This window comes from Oncorhynchus mykiss, chromosome 26, assembly GCF_013265735.2.
Source record: "Oncorhynchus mykiss isolate Arlee chromosome 26, USDA_OmykA_1.1, whole genome shotgun sequence".
Taxonomy (NCBI): Eukaryota; Metazoa; Chordata; class Actinopteri; order Salmoniformes; family Salmonidae; genus Oncorhynchus; species Oncorhynchus mykiss.
Window position 1 is genome coordinate 22,453,443 of NC_048590.1, and position 19,141 is coordinate 22,472,583.

Genomic DNA, 19,141 nt, shown 5'->3' on the forward strand with positions numbered 1-19,141 from the left:
TAGGACCCTCGTGTCGTCTTATAACCTATCCCAGACTATAGCAACACCTCCACACTTGCTCAAAACACAAATGCCTAAACTTAACAACTGGACAAGGCCATATCCATTCACCAGGCACCCAGCTTCTGTCCCATGTAGAAAGGTAGACAATGACATTATTAATAGTGCCAGGGGGCTAATCACAAGCAACAGAGAGAAATGATTGTTGGGTGAAGCGTTTAAAGTTCTGACACCAGTCCAGGCCCCACCACAGAGTAAAGGTCTGAGTGCGAGAGCAGTTTTGCTTCAGATGCCACCCCGGACTCCAGACACCACACCGGTCTCCAATGCCACCCCGGTCTCCAGATGCCACCCCGGTCTCCAGACACCACACCGGTCTCCAGATGCCACCCCGGTCTCCAGATGCCACCCCGGTCTCCAGACACCACACCGGTCTCCAGATGCCACCCCGGTCTCCAGACACCACACCGGTCTCCAGATGCCACCCCGGTCTCCAGACACCACCCCGGTCTCCAGATGCCACCCCGGTCTCCAGATACCACACCGGTCTCCAGATGCCACCGCGGTCTCCAGACACCACACCGGTTTGGAGGTTCTGCATGCTTGCCGCCTGTCTTCCATCACCTCTGCGCTGCAGTGTTGTCACAAAGGCCCCTGTCGCCTTCCTTTTTAGAGCATCTCCAAAGACAGGCATCTCCCTGGCAACCAGTGGTTGTTTACAGGCCTCTTGGGTTCACAGTGAGCTCTGGGTCCCCCATTCTCCAGTTGAAAAAGGCCCCCACTAAAGGAGATTGTAAGGCCTCTATTCACTGCCAGTAATTACACGTTGTCCCCAAAGTCTCACACCACCCTGTGTACTCTACTTGTTACATACCAGCAGAAGACCGGGATCTTCTCCTGACAATACTCCTGATTAAAATTACATCTCTAATTTCAGTTCAAAGATCACAACACAGTAAATATGTTACCCATTCAATGTGAAGTTAGTCGTGGGGGTATCAAATTAAAAAATCTAGCGACAACATATCAGGAAGGAAAAAGAGAAAGTGGGATGGGTCAGTGTTTTTATTGAGGGAAAGAAAAATCTGCTACAAATACAATATCTTATTAAACTTCAAACAGTGTTATAACTTGAATATCCACATTGTTATTAATGGTATTATTACTTTTTTTCAAGAATGCATAAATCACATTTAACACACACAGGCCCTGACAGTAGGGCCAAAACCCCAGGCTGGGTCTCTAGGGTACATTGGCCCTGAAGGAAACTTCCTGGTTCAAGTGACTGTAGCGCAGACCCCCCTGGGGAGGACAACATCAGCCTGTGTCTATACTGAGTGACATTACATACACTCTCAGGGCAGCCAAGTCCTGGGGGGGGGGGACACAGTCAGAGACACAGGCTCTGTCTTCTCTGATAGCTGTGATACGGGTCTATATGGCAGTCTATTTCCTGTCAGCCTTACCAAGATTAGAACAGACAGTCTCAGTAAGGCCCTCTTGAGAAAAATGACCCAACAAAGTTCATTCAAATACTTTCCTTTTCACCGTCCTGTTTTTGGGGTTTTTGGTGTATGTCTTTGTTGCAGGTGGTCTATCAGTGTGTGACCTGCAACATTGAGTTTATTTTACAGAGATTGGGCTGGTTCTGACCACAAGCAGGACATTTGGGATGATGATGCACAGTACAGTGGCATTATGCATGGATGCAACAGTACACAAAGAGTGAAAAGTATACATTTGAGGTATACTCCATACAAAATCTACATTGGGCTACAGCTGTGCACGTGAACGCTGATCTAAACATACAATACCTTTTACCTTACATTTCTAAAATAGCATCATTATTAGGTAGTAAAAAAGGCTGAGTAAATGATTAAATCAAAGATGCGTGACAATTCCTTGGTGCCCCAGAAGAAACTCAGGACTTCCCATGGTGACGACAGTTTTTCTCTAATGGCTACCCCTGTCAAGACTGTGCCACCAACCAGTACATTACATTTAAACACCGAAAATATAACATGTCGATGTCTTTCAAATAAGGATGCATTATCTCCAGGAACACTTCCGACTAAGCCGAGAGTCCATTTTGATTTGCCACACTATTGTGCATCTGGGATGGTTTTCTCAGTTGATTTTGCAATCTATTACCCATCTATAAAATATTAATGACACAACAGACAAATACATTTTATACCAGCCCAGTACTCTAAAACAACATGTTATGACTGAGATCATACTTAACCTTCCCTCTGCTCTTACACAAAACCTTCCTTCTGCTCTTACACAAAACCTTCCCTCTGCTCTTACACAAAACCTTCCTTCTGCTCTTACACAAAATCTTCCTTCTGCTCTTACACAAAACCTTCCCTCTGCTCTTACACAAAACCTTCCTTCTGCTCTTACACAAAACATTCCTTCTGCTCTTACACAAAACCTTCCTTCTGCTCTTACACAAAACATTTCCTCTGCTCTTACACAAAACCTTCCCACTGCTCTTACACAAAAACAGCCACAGCTTACATTATCATCCACCATGAAATGGACACATTGGAACGAATTAAAGTAAAAGAGAACAAAAATGACACAAAATTCCTACCCCACAAAATATATTTCAGAATTAAAGTGCAATATTTCAATGCATTGCTCTGGGAAAAAGATATAACTTGTGAAACGTTAGACCTAAACCTAAATGTTGCATTCTCTACCGTATGTACAATTCCCCTCGGAAGCAAGGAAAAACACAAATGGACAGACCATTATACTTCTACTAGTCAGTCTAGTAACGACTAATCACAATACATAATATCTTCCTCCATTGCTTGCTATATAAAGAACAATCAAACCAGTTTCTCATAATGCATCCTTCATCAGAGTGAACCTAAACATTCTCTTAAACCTCCATAGATCAATGCTAGCTCAACGGGTACACTACTACTTAAACATGGCTTATAATTGGACATTTACTTCGGGGCAACGTACTTTTATAATTGTATCCCTTTGAAGCAAAGTGCCGTTAGAGAAATTGATCTCATAAGATTGAATATGCAGCTGTTCTGAACAGTTCTGTTTCAATCCAACTTGAATAATTACTGCGCTATCAGAAAGTGGATGTCTTTAACAAACCATTGGAACATATTGATTCAATCTACCGTCCACATTCCAGGCCTGTTACAAACAGATTTTCACAGCTCTGATGACCAATGGGTTTTGGGGAGACCCCACTGAGATTGGAGCAGTGCGGATCCTGAAAGGTAAATGGCCTAGGAACATTGGTGTTTAAGACAATAATTAACATAAAACTGGACTCTTATAGGACAGCATCCAACTCGAGCACAAGGATAGACTTATCCAACAGTACTCACGTCATAATATTGCACTTCTCCTAGTGGCCACTAAACCAAACAGGTCATATATTTAGGCAACACATGGGCATTCTTCACAATACTGTAAATGGGTATAAACATGATGACTTGGAGTAACACTGACTGAAGAACATGGCTTTGAATGACTATTGCCAGGTCTATTTTGAGACTGGGGCGCCCTCTTGTGTTTGAGAGCGTATTACACATGGGCTCTAAAGCTCCTGCTAACAACTGATGCCAGCAGTACAGTACCAACGGGTACTTAGAAAAAGGTGGTAAAACAACGAACACATCTCCAATAAACACGTTTCTTATTGTTAGTACACCATTTGAAACTGGGACATTTTCCAAAAATATATGTTTTATCTTGTCTGGTGCTTCATAAAAATATCAGCAGAGTGAAGAATGAATGGAGTACTACAATTCTGTTTCTCAACTGTGAAATAAGAACAATCTATAGTTCAATTATGTAGAAAAATGTGACAAGTGCAAGTATTCACACGAACTCTGAATACAAAAGGGGATAGTTTGAGAGTTTGTTTTGATTCGCGTTGTAAATGTTAAGAGTGTGTTGTTGTCGTGATGGGGATGTAAGAATGACCTCACTGTCGGTGTTTAACTGGTCATGTCTAGACTGTCACCCAGCGGTAAGATTATCACACTGAGAATGGGGTCAAGCCATTCAACTGTAGTCCCTCAATCAAACTTGAGAATAAACTTGAACAGAACTAATCTGTGGTACTTTTACCAGAACGTGTGTCAAGTGATGGCATTTTCCTGGAGTTTGAAAAAGTTTCATTTGAACAGTGAAAAACAAAGAGTAAAATAAAATACCTTAAATCATTCTTTTTGGGAACCCTCATACTTCCTGCAGAATAACAACAATGTCCATGCTGTACTCACTGGTTTGCATTGCAGTGGTTTTAAATTGCAACATTTATTGGGAGGCCAAGCTCCCCTCCTCCCCAGTATACAGGAAGTGAAGGGGCTGCTGCCGGCTGAGAGTATGATGTAATGGGACGAGTTAAGCAGGTGAGCAGAGTGGATGAAGGGCCAGGCAGAGGATCAGGGACAGGGTTAGGAGATAATCTCTCAGTAGCTCTCCCAGAGTGGGAGTCTTGGCCAGGGCCAAGTCCTTCCAAACGTTCCCTGTGAGGTGGCTGTGGAGGGGGCTGGATATGGGGTGGATCCAGAGAAAGAAAGAGAGCTAGTGGGGTGTCGGGATGGAAGTGAGTCCCCAGACAGCAGAATGGGGGACTCAGAGGACTCTCAGTTCTCTGCCATGGAGAGAGCCAGGGCTGCCTGTAGTGCCGCCTCTTCATCGATACTGTAGTCCTGTAAACACAGAGTCAGACAGTCACTCACTTTAACATTTGATTTGACAGGACAGGGCCATGGCTGCCTGCAGTGATGACTCCTCGTCAATGCTGTAGTCCTGCAAACACAAAGTCACACAGTCAACCACTGAGTAAATAATGCCTGACACCAAATAAATAAAGCTGACTGCTTTGAGATATGCAGTGCATTCATGTTACAGTACTAGGATATCACAGTGACAGTACTAGGATATCACAGAGACAGTACTAGGATATCACAGAGACAGTACTAGGATATCACAGAGACAGTACTAGGATATCACAGAGACAGTACTAGGATATCACAGTGACAGTACTAGGATATCACAGTGACAGTACTAGGATATCACAGTGACAGTACTAGGATATCACAGTGACAGTACTAGGATATCACAGTGACAGTACTAGGATATCACAGTGACATTATTGACAACAGAACTGCTCTAGTCCTATGTAAAAAACAGACGACACAGAGCCCAGACCCCAACCCTTATCCTCACCACAAACGTGTCGTAGGAGAACTTGTGCCGGTGGAGCAGGTGCTGGAGGAAGTTGGAGCTCTTGTAGCTGGGGTCCCCCCAGGGCATGGCTGAACATACAGGACACACCTGGAGGCACACCAACCAATCAACAACCCTGTCATTACCTCACCAGTACACCAAACCAGAATGCAGTAGAATCTTTTGCAGTGACATCAATGTCGTGTAACACTTCATATCAGCACATAAATGCTTAAGGAAATTCAGACTAGGACAGAGTCCATAGTTCCGACTACGACAGTGTCCATAGTTCAGACTACGACAGTGTCCATAGTTCAGACTACGACAGTGTCCATAGTTCAGACTACGACAGTGTCCATAGTTCAGGGTATAACATAGCAGACTGACCACTTTGTTGGGATCGTTGCGGTGGTTCTCCATACAGTGTTTGACCAGCTCCTGTTGGTCCAGATTGCGGGCTCCACAGAACGGGCATGAAAAGGTGGAGCGGTTTGGAACATTGCTGCAGGCAGGGAGAAAACACACGTTTAGTAGGAGCCATAATGGATACAACATGGGTACGCATCACACACACACTTTGCCAGACACACACTGATGGTGTGTTGTTGTGTGTGTGAATATAGCTCCAAAGTCTGAGGCCCAGTTTCCAGACATTAGCAGGATGCCAATCATGTCCAGCAACACACCTGGAAGGACAGCTGGTCTGTGTGGACATGAGGGTCAGAGAGCAATGTGCTGCAGTGACATTTACGCTAGCCGAGCCACACAGCCGTAGAACAGGGTCCTTAACAATGTGTTCATTAACTCACTGCTCCATCAGCACCACACCAAGACAACAGGGTCTATTCACACACTACCCTCCACAGCTGACCAGGGGCAGCCCATTAGAGTCCCATCAGACTTAAGGTTGACAGGTCTCTCAGGTAGGACACAGTCTACTAGCTAATGGGAAACGTCCATTTGACAGACGTCTATTTGATAAGCCAATAAGGGTGCACACTATACTGTAGACTTAATGGAACAGCAATGTCCTCAAAACTCCACAAAATATACCAACCAGCCATAATTGCAGCCTTGGGCAAAAAAAAAAAGTGACAATTTAGTCAGAATAATGACTTTCTGACAAGTAGAAAACACCAGCAGATGGTCCACTGTGTTTCCTGGGCCTTCGACTAGATGAGACTTTGCCTTTGTGGTGCTGGCAACATCGCCCAATTAAATTGTGTTTTGGAATGTGGTAAAAACAACAACCTTGAAAAGACACAGATAAGCTGTTCTGTGTTCACTCGTGAGTTCCAGATGGTCACTATGGACGTCACAGAACCTGATCACAGTACTCTTCCTCAGACTAGTAGCTCAGTGCTTCTAGCACATGTTGGGAGTGGGACCTCCTCTGGCTGAGTTGTTCACAGACCCTCCAGACAGAAAGACCCTATCCCAGGTATTCCCAAACTGGGGTATGTAAAAGTGTGATTCAAATGTTTTTATTTTTTATTTCTCTTCACATTTTCAAATTGTCCATTAATAAGCCACGGGAGGTTTTTGGAGCGAGAATTAAGACAACCTTCGAGTAGTAAGACATGTATAAAAGCAAGATACCATTAATTAGAATTAAATAGAGCGAGACAGACAGAGATTACCTGGGAATGGGCTGTGAAGTGGGGACCACAGGCACAAACTTTGGGCAGTTGGCCATCTGTTCCTGGACCTTTGTGCAAGAGGAGATGTGTGACCTCATTTTGACCAGAGACACCTGGAGCCCGCCAGTGGAGAGAGGATGAGAGAGGGGGGGGGCATAGAAAGAGAGCGAGACAGGAACAGGAGAGCGAGAGAGACAGGGGAACAGGAGAGCGAGACAGAGGAACAGGAGAGAGATACAGAGGAACAGGAGAGAGAGACAGAGGAACAGGAGAGCGAGACAGAGGAACAGGAGAGAGCGAGACAGAGGAACAGGAGAGAGCGAGACAGAGTGACAGGAGAGAGCGAGACATAGGAACAGGAGAGAGCGAGACATAGGAACAGGAGAGAGCGAGACATAGGAACAGGAGAGAGCGAGACATAGGAACAGGAGAGCGAGACAGAGGAACAGGAGAGCGAGACATAGGAACAGGAGAGAGCGAGACAGAGGAACAGGAGAAGGCGAGACAGAGGAACAGGAGAAAGCGAGACATGCTATTAAGTGAATAAATGGGCAGGGAGATGTTTTGAGAGTGTGTGAGTCGTAGTGTGTATGATCAAGTGTGCGTCTGTACAGTATGTGTGTTGGACAGAGTGGCAGGCCATAGTAGTGTAGTTCACCTTCTTGCTGCAGCCCCGACAGGGGGCCTTGTAGTTGGACAGCTGTTTCTCCACACTGGAGGACTTGTCCACCTTCTTTGGGTCAAAAGGCATGCGGCACAGAGGGCAGAGGGGAGAGGTGACCTGGAGACAAGGCTGCAGACACTCCCCACAGAACCTGCACACACACACACACACACACACACACACACACACACACACACACACACACACACACACACACACACACACACACACACACACACACACACACACACACACACACACACACACACACACACACACACACACAGACAGAGACAGAGAGACCGAGTGGCAGTCAGTCGTTGAATGATACGTAAAGTCTAAACACAAAGTGAGTCAGAGCGATTATTCGGAGCGAGTGTCCCCTAAAAATGTGTGCAATGTGGGCACCGCTGGGTGCTGGGCCAATGTGGGGCTGCAAAATGACCCTGTGGTGGCATGCAAACAGGCTGAGTGATGGGCAGTCACCTCCCATGATGACATGAGTCAGCAGTCAGCACTGCCAGGGGGACCTAACGGGAGGGGGGGGGGCTAGCATAATGCAGGGAGGGAGACATCAGCAAACAGAGGGCCCAGAGAGCTGGTCCAGGGCTGGCCGCGAAACCTCCCCTGACAAATGAGCCAGGGGTTTATACTGCCAGAGTACTGAATCATTGCGGATTTTTACAGCGCTGCTGGATGCTTTATGGCCCTGTCAGCCTGATGGCGAGCGGGTAGGGTAGGGAGGGGTCAGATATGTAAGGAGCCATGTTGCACTTCAGAATTCAGATCTCGCTGCATAGCCACAAACCAGTCTTGGTTCTAACTTTGCGGGTCTACCACTGTTCTTCTCTTTCGGCTGGTGACCAGAACTCACCGCTTGTGGAAGAAGCCGTGCAGTGTGCCCTCAGGCAGGCTAACCAAGTGGCTAATAAACTCAACACAGAGGAGCACTACATAGCGTCAGTCTATTAAAGTAATGGCCCTGTGTTTAAGCACCTTAGTTATCACATTAGCATGGGCCTAGTTTTCATAGCTAAACATCTCTCACTTCACTCCATCCATACTCAACCAGCTACATGACCCATGTGACCTCTGGAGTCACTTCCTTCTTCCCAGTCACACAGGAAACCCCGAAACACTGACAATCTAGTCAAAACATGTTCATAATATCCACAAACTCTGTTGTTTTCCATCCGCCCAACAACACTGTTGAGCTGAGAAGTGGATGAAGCACAGCCTATGTGCCTACATTAACATTCAAAATATGCTAATAAATTAGGCCTCGTGAGTAGGCCCAGACCAATTCTCAAGAGTCCACAATACTTGGAAAGACATTTCTTTGAGAAATTATACATGAGTGCGGAGGCGGGTAATAATATTCTCTGGGGCTATCATTGCCTCGTATTCAAAGGTATACTCAGCTAGCCTAGGCTATAGAACTGCAGAACATCTCAATATCGGAGCAGTACAAGTCGTTTGCCGTCCTTTTCTACTACCATGCTAAACCAATAGCATCATGAAAGACACTGGCCAAATGATTGCTACAATGCTGACACGAGGATCCAAGAACATAACATGTTACTGTTTGTGTGTGTGTGTGACTCAGCTAGCATAAATGTCACTGGAGCACATTGCTTTCTGAACCTCATGTCGGAGTCAGTTGCTCCGTGAGGTGGTGTTCGAAGTGCGGCCTTAGTCTACCCTGCAAAGTGTGGTGTCTATCAGGTTAGATCAAAATAACGTTTGCAGTCTGTCCTCATGCCTATTCACGTTCCCAGACACTCCAGAAAACGATCCCAAAAACCTATTTATAGATCAATAAAACACATAGGTGGGAAGAAGGGACTCAAACTTTTTCCCAAACAGATCGTTTGGGGACCCGTTTGATCAGCTGAGATGTAGTGAAGCTCTCCGTCTGGACAGTGATGAAGGACTGTCTCGGGTTGATACTGTCTCAGAGACTAGAGAGACCAACTTGAGAGGAGCAGCACTGAACAAAGCACACATATTCAAACAGCACTGATGAATACTAAGAGCCCACAGTGCTAAAAGACCATCATTTTGGCCAGTCACACTGACAGACAGACAGAAGTAAAGAGAGAGTACAGGACAGGCAGAGCTGCGACAGTGTCGAACTACAACGGTCTGCAGAACATGAGCCCCTTCAAAATGCTCATCTCCCTCTCCTGCAGAGTACAACTCCTCCACATAAACGTCTGTGGGGGAACTTATCTCCATATCAATGAAATACAAATCTGTCCCAAGTACCCCAGCGGCAGCAGAGGTCTTTCAAAGTAAGCATCCTGAACGGCTTGTAAGCCAACTTATCTTCTAGCCTCGTCTGTCATCACTTGAAAGATGCCTGGGTTTAGCAGACTGCTATTAGACACTTAAATCATCGCCACTGTATTTAACATTCAGACAACGCCACCACCTGCAGGCACACACACACACACACACACACACACACACACACACACACACACACACACACACACAGTATCTAACTGAGAAGGGGCTAAAGAAAGAGTTGTGGTCAAGTGTGTGGTGACATGGGAGTGACAAACACTCAAAGGTGAAAATGGCGTTGTTGAAATACTGTTCTGTACTGCCTAGTTGTACACATTTTGGCCATGCCCAATATGCTTCCTGAGTATTTACATTAAATTCTCATCCATAGATAAAAGATAGGCAGTTGCCTAATATTTAGAATATGACACGGGAATGTGATTATTGGGCTACCTAAGGGAGGTGTTAAAGGAGAGGGCGAGGAACGGCCTATTCCCCCAGGAGTCAAAGAGAGTCACCAAAGAGGTCTAGTTATGTGTAAAAATAGTGCCATCTCCCCATTAGAGAGCGAGAGAGAGAGACATTGGCCTCGCCTGCCGCCACAGCGCAGCACACACCTGGCCCAAGGATACCGGGATGACTTGCTGATGCATATAGTTTATATGATGACGTATGGTGTTATAAGGAGAGAAGCTCCATAACTGTGTTTGTTTGATCTCCCCTCTCCACCTCCCTCCCTGAAGGAATGAGGCGAGCTGACCATATTTCTGTGCAGAGAATGGAGAGGAAGCCTTCGTGGAGATACTTGCTGCCAATTCAGGAGCTGCAGAGGTAGGCTAATGAGCGCAAATGAAGCCAGGTGCTACTAGAACACAGAAGCCTCGGGGTCGGCTCCACGCCATCTGCACCTCAGCTCAGTTCAATCTACTTCTCAGAACTACAGGAAAGTAGACACTGCAGAGCATAGAGTAGGAGTAAGAACTCATGGGTGTTTCTCCCCCTGAACAGACACAGGCTTCCACCTTAAAACAATCGGATTTAACAGAGCAGAGAGGGTATGAGTTTGCGAGGGCCTTTCACACATTCAGCAAGTTTGACATGCCAGAACATCTTTACATGTGACTTTCAGAAGCTTCGTTCTCCGCTGAAATGAGGCTCTTCTCACACGCCGTCAGATGGGCTTGTCACTGTAACGTCACAGGACAGAATTAAAGGCGTGACATCACAGAAAACCAGCAGCAGAAATGAGGGAAACCATAGAGCTAGCCTGTATAAACTCCTGCAGTATCAGAGGAGACTACTGCCCATTCCAGACAACCCCTTGCTTATACATCCCCTGCCAGCCCATTGAAACACATGGCTTACGTGACACTCCACTGTTAGATGGGGTGGGGGCAAGGACAGTTCGTTTTGACATGACACACCTCAAGGTTCTCTCAGCTGGACATTCTCTGAATGCACCGTAACACCAAAGTCACTGTATCTCAACACAAGGAAAAGCTTCAACGTGCAAGATAATCGCTCCCATGGATCTCACAGGAAAGCCTAGAAGACTGTAGTGGAATGTACATCATAGTGAGCACTCGGAATGAAAATCCAGCAGTAGGCTAGGTTGTGAAACAAACATTTTTCACAGAGAGTGTCACGTGTGCTCCCTCTCCGGCCTCTAGGTCATCAGGCTGCTCATTATGGCGCACACCTGTCACCATCGTTACGCGCACCTGCACGTCATCAGACTCACCTGGACACCTCAGCGCACATTGTTACAAAATAACGCCTCGCCTAAGGAAAGTATAACGGATTTTATATATACTTTTGTGTCAGGTGAAATGACGTTGGGTTCGGGAGCCGCTACAGGCCTTCATTCCTCCGCCGGTTCGCCAGGCTCCTCTCTCCCTCCGCCGGCTCGTCAGGCTTTCATGCCTTCACTGGATTGCCAGGCTCCCCTGCCTCAGCAGGGATGACCTGTCCGCTCCTAATCCCCGGGATCGTCCCTTTGGTTGGCGTCCTGCGGCTGAAGCCACATGTCGGGGAGGGGGTACCATCACGTGTGCTCCCTCCCCGGCCTCTAGGTCACCAGGCTGCTCGTTATGACGCACACCTGTCACCATCGTTACGCGCACCTGCACACCATCAGACTCACCTGGACTCCATCACTTCCCTGATTACCTTCCCTATATATGGCACTCCTTTTGGTTCCTTCCATAGGAGTCATTGTTTCTTATTATGTTGTGTTTACTTATTAAAACACTTACTCCTTGAACTTGCTTCCCGACTTTCAGCACACATCGTTACAGAGAGGAAGCCAAGAACAGTCTCAGTAATGGCTTAAAAATATCCACCTGCTCTTTGTAGAAGAACCAAAATAGATCTGAGGACATTTAAGGACTGTTTCTGCAAATTATCATCTGCGTGAGAGGCAAAACAAACCCTTCAATTCTGACACTGTACTGAGACAACTAAATGAAAGACACTTAAGTCAGCCTTTCAGGCTGCCGCCCGCCCACCCACCCACACAGGAAGGTTCAGCTAAAGGTATCCTGATGCAACATCAGACCACACAAAGTGCACGATCAGTTTTCTGCCAGGTTGCAATGCCAATCGTGCTTGGCAACAGTCTTTAGTAGTCTACTGTTTTTTGTTGTTGTTGCTACAATAGTTAAACAGTGTATTGCCCTTTTCCACAGACCCATTTAGCAGAGTGGAGAGCTGATTAGAAAGCCATATTGGCCAGAGGAAACAGACTTCAAATCCAACAGTGGGATCCATGCCAACGCCACAGGAGGCAAAGCAGGTGCACGAGTCCGTGTGTATGTGATTGTGTGCAAGTGAGACTGCATGCTTAAGCAATGCATGCACACCGTAGTGTAGAAGGTAGTGAGTAGTCTCCTCCATGGCCTGGGGGAGCAGTAAGAGGCTCTCATGTGAGATCTTTGTTCAATCTCCCCAGCAGCAGCTCGGCTAGAGCAGGGGAGAGAGAAAGAATGGAACGAGAGACAGCGAAATGTATGCCGCCACACTGCATAGCTGAGTGAGAACGTGAGAATGCAGAACAACCTTGAAGGAATAAAAACTCCTGTTTTGCTCCTTTCCTCCCTCTCTCAACGGGCAAACTTCATCAAATCCCCCCAGACAAGGAGGGAGGTGGGGTAGGAGTCAGGCTGCCTCGGGTTCAGCCCACTAACAACACCACGTGGGGAAGAGAGGGATGGAGGGAGAGAGAGATACAAAAAAGAGAGTAGGCGAGGGACGAAGCTTAGGTAAAGGCTTTGAGCAGGTGTTACTGGACGGTTATGCTGATGCACACAGTATGAGATGCACCCATTTCTCCATTGAAGCTTTTGTCTTATGTTCAAGAGAAGATTGGGGTTGAAACAGCCAGATGGAGACTTTACCACTGAGTGGGATACGGATTAGGTCTGGCCTCTGAGGTTTCAACAGATTGGGGTTTGCGATGAAGACTAAAGTGCATGCTCTGGAGAGTCTGAGTGAGATAATGTTGGGATTGTGGAGCGGTCCTTTTGGGGGAGGGATTTGGAATTTACAAAATGATATACGGTTCCTATCTCAAATCAAATCAAATTTTATTAGTCACATGCGCCAAATAGGACAGGTAATGGTAGACCTTACAGTGAAATGCTTACTTACGAGCCCCTTAACAACAATGTAGTTTTAAAAAATACGGATAAGAATAAGAAATTAAAATAACAAGTAATTAAAGAGCAACAGTAAAATAACAATTGCGAAACTATATACAGAGGGTACTGGTACAGAGTCAATGTGCGGGGGCACCGGTTGGTTGAGGTAGTATGTACATGTAGGTAGAGTTATTAAAAAGTGACTATGCATAGATGATAACAACAGAGAGTAGCAGTGTTGTAAAGGGGGGGTGGGCAATGCAAATAGTCTGGGTAGACATTTGATTAGATGACCTGATCTTATTCATAATATTGTCTATAATCAAATAAAATTTTATTTGTCACATACACATGGTTAGCAGATGTTAATGCGAGTGTAGCGAAATGCTTGTGCTTCTAGTTCCGACAATGCAGTAATAACCAACAAGTAATCTAACTAACAATTCCAAAACTACTGTCTTGTACACAGTGTAAGGGGATAAAGAATATGTACATAAGGATATATGAATGAGTGATGGTACAGAGCAGCATAGGCAAGATACAGTAGATGGTATCGAGTACAGTATATACATATGAGATGAGTATGTAAACAAAGTGGCATAGTTAAAGTGGCTAGTGATACATGTATTACATAAGGATACAGTCGATGATATAGAGTACAGTATATACGTATGCATATGAGATGAATAATGTAGGGTAAGTGACATTATATAAGGTAGCATTGTTTAAAGTGGCTAGTGATATATTTACATCATTTCCCATCAATTCCCATTATTAAAGTGGCTGGAGTTGAATCAGTGTCAGTGTGTTGGCAGCAGCCACTCAATGTTAGTGGTGGCTGTTTAACAGTCTGATGGCCTTGAGATAGAAGCTGTTTTTCAGTCTCTCGGTCCCAGCTTTGATGCACCTGTACTGACCTCGCCTTCTGGATGATAGCGGGGTGAACAGGCAGTGGCTCGGGTGGTTGATGTCCTTGATGATCTTTATGGCCTTCCTGTGACATCGGGTGGTGTAGGTGTCCTGGAGGGCAGGTAGTTTGCCCCCGGTGATGCGTTGTGCAGACCTCACTACCCTCTGGAAGGGTCTTACGGTTGAGGGCGGAGCAGTTGCCGTACCAGGCGGTGATACAGCCCGCCAGGATGCTCTCGATTGTGCATCTGTAGAAGTTTGTGAGTGCTTTTGGTGACAAGCCGAATTTCTTCAGCCTCCTGAGGTTGAAGAGGCGCTGCTGCGCCTTCTTCACAATGCTGTCTGTGTGAGTGGACCAATTCAGTTTGTCTGTGATGTGTATGCCGAGGAACTTAAAACTTGCTACCCTCTCCACTACTGTTCCATCGATGTGGATAGGGGGGTGTTCCCTCTGCTGTTTCCTGAAGTCCACAATCATCTCCTTAGTTTTGTTGACGTTGAGTGTGAGGTAATTTTCCTGACACCACACTCCGAGGGCCCTCACCTCCTCCCTGTAGGCCGTCTCGTCGTTGTTGGTAGTCAAGCCTACCACTGTTGTGTCGTCCGCAAACTTGATGATTGAGTTGGAGGCGTGCGTGGCCACGCAGTCGTGGGTGAACAGGGAGTACAGGAGAGGGCTCAGAACGCACCCTTGTGGGGCCCCAGTGTTGAGGATCAGCGGGGAGTAGATGTTGTTGCCTACCCTCACCACCTGGGGGCGGCCCGTCAGGAAGTCCAGTACCCAGTTGCACAGGGCGAGGTCGAGACCCAGGGTCTCGAGTTTGATGACGAGCTTGGAGGGTACTATGGTGTTGAATGCCGAGCTGTAGTCAATGAACAGCATTCTCACATAGGTATTCCTCTTGTCCAGATGGGTTAGGGAAGTGTGCAGTGTGGTTGAGATTGCATCGTCTGTGGACCTATTTGGGCGGTAAGCAAATTGGAGTGGGTCTAGGGTGTCAGGTAGGGTGGAGGTGATATGAGCCTTGACTAGTCTCTCAAAGCACTTCATGATGACGGAAGTGAGTGCTACGGGGCGGTAGTCGTTTAGCTCAGTTACCTTAGCTTTCTTGGGAACAGGAACAATGGTGGCCCTCTTGAAGCATGTGGGAACAGCAGACTGGTATAGGGATTGATTGAATATGTCCGTAAACACACCGGCCAGCTGGTCTGCGCTGATAGACCGGAGTCTCTCAGTTTTGTCCAGGGCAAGGTAATAAGTTAAAAGTCTTCTCATACCAAGATCAATGGCTAAAAATGAGTTGTCCACATGGATACAAACCTGTGAGTCACTGGAGGCTTCAGAGGAGAGGACGGCTCATAATAATGGCTGGAATTGAGTCAATGGAAAGGTATTAAACACCTGGTTTCATGTGGTTGATACCATTTCATTGACTCCATTCCAGCCATTATTATGCCGTGAGTAGGCCTTTAGCGTCACCATGACAATGAGCAGCGCCAGGACATGTGCGTGCAAGTGTACTTTTCTACTCAGCTCTGCGTGTGTGGTAGTGCAATCATGACAACAGTGTGTAATTCCATCATCCCCAGCCCTGTTTTCTCCCGCTGGATTACATCCATGTACATTCCATGCTTCAAGTGTTATTGTCAGGATAATAGCAGAGACAGGACCTTTAGTTCTGGGTTCAACCAGAATCACTGACCTCAATAATGAGGTTTAATTGAAAATACATTCATTCTCCCTGTGGTTATTTCTATAATTAGACTGACTGCATGCATATGTCCCCAAAGGAGAGTTATATGCCCCTCACTGGCACTGCGCTGTATGAATACAGAGCAGAGAACATTTTTTTGTACTTAAGAGACAACGACATGACCACTCCTAGTTGAACTAACGTTAAACACAAAATAAAAATGTACAGCATTAGCCCATATTACACAATGTCATGTTTTCTACACACTTTCATGGGTGTTGATATCTGCTTGGACACTAACTCCTGACGAGGAAGAGGATGGCTCGCGTAAGTGTTAACCTCAGCAGTGGTGTGTGTGATGTGAGATGTTGACATCCACAGAGCCAATCTCACACAGATCGGACTAGCCTACCTGCATGTCAGATAGAAGTGAGCCACAGAAAAGCCGTATGTCACAGGAGGGAGCAGGCAAATGAAAGTGAGAGGAGCTGCTCTGAGTACCTCACCCAAATGTCACCAGCAAACTCAGTACTGCTGGTGGGACAGGCCAACAGACACAGCAAACAACATCTAGAGCAGACTATTCAATCCACCCACCAGACCCACATTACACCACTTCCTACAAGACAGACCAAAAACAAACAAAAAAAAGATGGGGCTCTGAGGTCTGTCTGACTCACGTCTTTAAATGAGCGGCCATATTAGCGCTCCCACTGTCAGAAAAATGCAATCCTCAAAAGGGCAGGAGGAACAGTTTGTTTGGCGAGTGACAATGCAGTCAGCTTCAAGTCAACCCTACACATTCATTCCTGTAGACACACAGAAGGTGTCAAAAAGGAAGAATAGCAGGGGACTGTTTTCTGTTTTCAAAACGCCAGTCATCTTTAGTGTTGACAGCACAAGAATGGGCATCAAGTTGCCCTCAAAAAGAACATTTTAGAGTGGACTACATCTAGACCTTTTCTGTGTAACTGTTAGTGATGAAATTCACAGGAGGCAAAAAAACCCACAAAAACACAGGCGGTGTTACTTCGGCTACAGGCCCTACACAGATGTTCATTCATGTTCAGATTAGGGGAACTAGGCACAATTGGTCAATAACGGGTGAAGATGTGGCTCCTCAAAATAGCTTTTTTAAACTCATTCAAATGGCTTATAAAACTGGAGCATTCAGACCCCTTGGTTTTCAACCTTGTGGTGTGTGTTCCTACCAAAACAAGTGTGGCCTAACGATTGTAAAAATGTATCTTATTGAGGAAAAATGAATGCCATGTTCTCAACCTAACTTTTACAACCACTATTCAGCGAGCTTCCTTTCACAGCTGCAGTCTTTTCATGTACATGTGAAATGTGAATTGATCACAGTGAGAGAATGGTGCAGGCAGAAGCTCCGCTCAGTGTTCCAGCTCTGCTCAATGTTCCAGAGGCAGCATCTCACAGATCAAAGGCAACTCTCATGTGCCACACTGAGGTTACATTACCCACGTTCCCGAGGACTAGTCAAGGACATTGTGGCAAGCTTATGCAGTGGTGGGAAACAAACATGAAAAAAAAACTGAATGAAAAAAAAATGAATAATTCGGCTTATTCTCTGACTGAATGCTAAAACGCTACAGAAACATGATAGATCAAACAATGCAATGAGCATCATGAGGATCCAAAACATCCCATTCAACATTTGAATATTGTTGTTTCCACATATCCTAGTGCTGGCTTAAAGTATACAAAACGGTCTTCCTCTTTTCGACAACACGTCTCATTTTAGCCTAGGCAGCCGATCGTGGGCACCATCTAGTGCCCACTATCGGCTGCCTCAGCTAATCTAATTTGTGTTGCATTTCCTCTGTCTGTAGCTATTATGTCTTTATTGTGAAAAAGCTGTTGTCCAACATTTCTCATCAAATCCGCTATAATAGCTAATATTTTACGTCGATATTGCGTTTCGAGAGGCACTGAACTACCACCTAGCCCGCTTTGTTCTACTGAGCTCCCTTGCATTCCCTTTGGCAAGTTGGCATCCCAAGAAAAACAAATACATTATCCCTATCCCAGTTTCAGTGACGTTTTTTCTATCATAGATGTGCCATTTTTGCTGTGAATCATAAGCATTTTATAACAAAACCGTTACTTTAATTGACAAGCAAAAATAAGATTGACAGCTCAGTATCTGCAGACTAATAAGTGACAACTAATACAAATACGAGAGACTATATGCTATATACAATAGCACGTTGTTGTTGTTTAAGTGAGAGACTTGTCTGAGAAGCAAGAGATCACAAATCCGTCAACTTACGTGTGGGCACATCTTCCAATTGTGACAGGTTTATGATACACCTCCAGGCAAATTGGGCAGGAGAACTGGCTCTCGAGACTCTCGCCAGTGGCAGCCGCGGCTGCCCCGTTTTGTTGATGCTGCCTGAGCTGATGAGTAGCCGACACAAAACTGCGAAACATCGCCATCATGAACGAGGATCTTGCTCGCACTTCGTTCTCGACTATGGCTGCAACTACCTGGGTTTATTCACATCGAGTATTTTCATCGATTGTGCACGATGGACATCCTTCGTGTGAATAAAGCGTATGAATAAAGCTACCCAACCTATGAACTGTTTGTGTAAAATAATTTAGCAAACAGACACTACATCAGTCCGCTACACAAGCGCTCGAGAGGACACGCCGAAGCACGAAAGAAGTAAACATTACAAGACAGTGCTGGTTGTCGAGAGGACCCGAGCCGGGCGCTGAGCAGATTATTCGATCTTCAAATCATTTTGATTTACATACAACTGACCAAAATATATCCAGATTATTAAAATATCGGGGAATTTGCACAACTGCAAGTTCAGTGCGACTCACGAACAAGCCGTACAGCTACAACAAAAAGATTACGTTTCTGGGCATTGAAGTCTCGTTCGCGATGTCACCAATTCATTTTACAGCTGCTTCAAACTACAGTCCCAGAATACATTGTTTCATTGTGTTGTAAAATGTTTACGCTATTAGAGTTATAATTTTCTCTTTTAAGTATGTGTTGCAACATTGATTCATGTGATACATCCACAAAAATAATAGTGATCCAACCACAAA

General features: G+C 45.7%; 1 protein-coding gene across 3 annotated transcripts; it reads right to left on the bottom strand.

Annotated features, from left to right (window-relative positions):
• Positions 1-1,048: 1,048 nt before the first annotated feature.
• LOC110506409 (E3 ubiquitin-protein ligase RNF166) lies at positions 1,049-19,050 on the bottom strand. Of its 3 annotated transcripts, XR_005039820.1 has the most exons (7): positions 18,348-19,050; positions 7,519-7,675; positions 6,861-6,973; positions 5,608-5,722; positions 5,221-5,328; positions 2,366-4,800; positions 1,049-2,293 (listed from the first exon to the last, which is right to left on the bottom strand). XR_005039820.1 is itself a non-coding variant. In XM_036964027.1 (6 exons), the coding sequence occupies exons 1-6, from the start codon at positions 18,515-18,517 to the stop codon at positions 4,635-4,637; spliced, it is 729 nt and encodes a 242-aa protein (XP_036819922.1). In that variant the 5' UTR covers positions 18,518-19,050; the 3' UTR covers positions 1,049-4,634. The 3 variants fall into 3 exon arrangements, 2 of the variants coding, with proteins under 2 accessions (XP_036819922.1, XP_036819921.1); XM_036964027.1 differs by having other exon boundaries at positions 1,049-4,700; XM_036964026.1 differs by having other exon boundaries at positions 1,049-4,800.
• Between the last annotated feature and the right edge of the window lie 91 nt (positions 19,051-19,141).

Coding starts and splice junctions, on each gene's coding strand:
- LOC110506409 (XM_036964026.1), bottom strand. CDS start 18,517: ATGATGGCGATGTTTCGCAGTTTTGTGTCGGCTACTCATCAGCTCAGG. Junction 7,676..18,347: donor ATTGGAAGATGTGCCCACAC/GTAAGTTGACGG, acceptor GTGTGTGTGCAG/GTTCTGTGGGGAGTGTCTGC. Junction 6,974..7,518: donor GTCGGGGCTGCAGCAAGAAG/GTGAACTACACT, acceptor GGCGGGCTCCAG/GTGTCTCTGGTCAAAATGAG.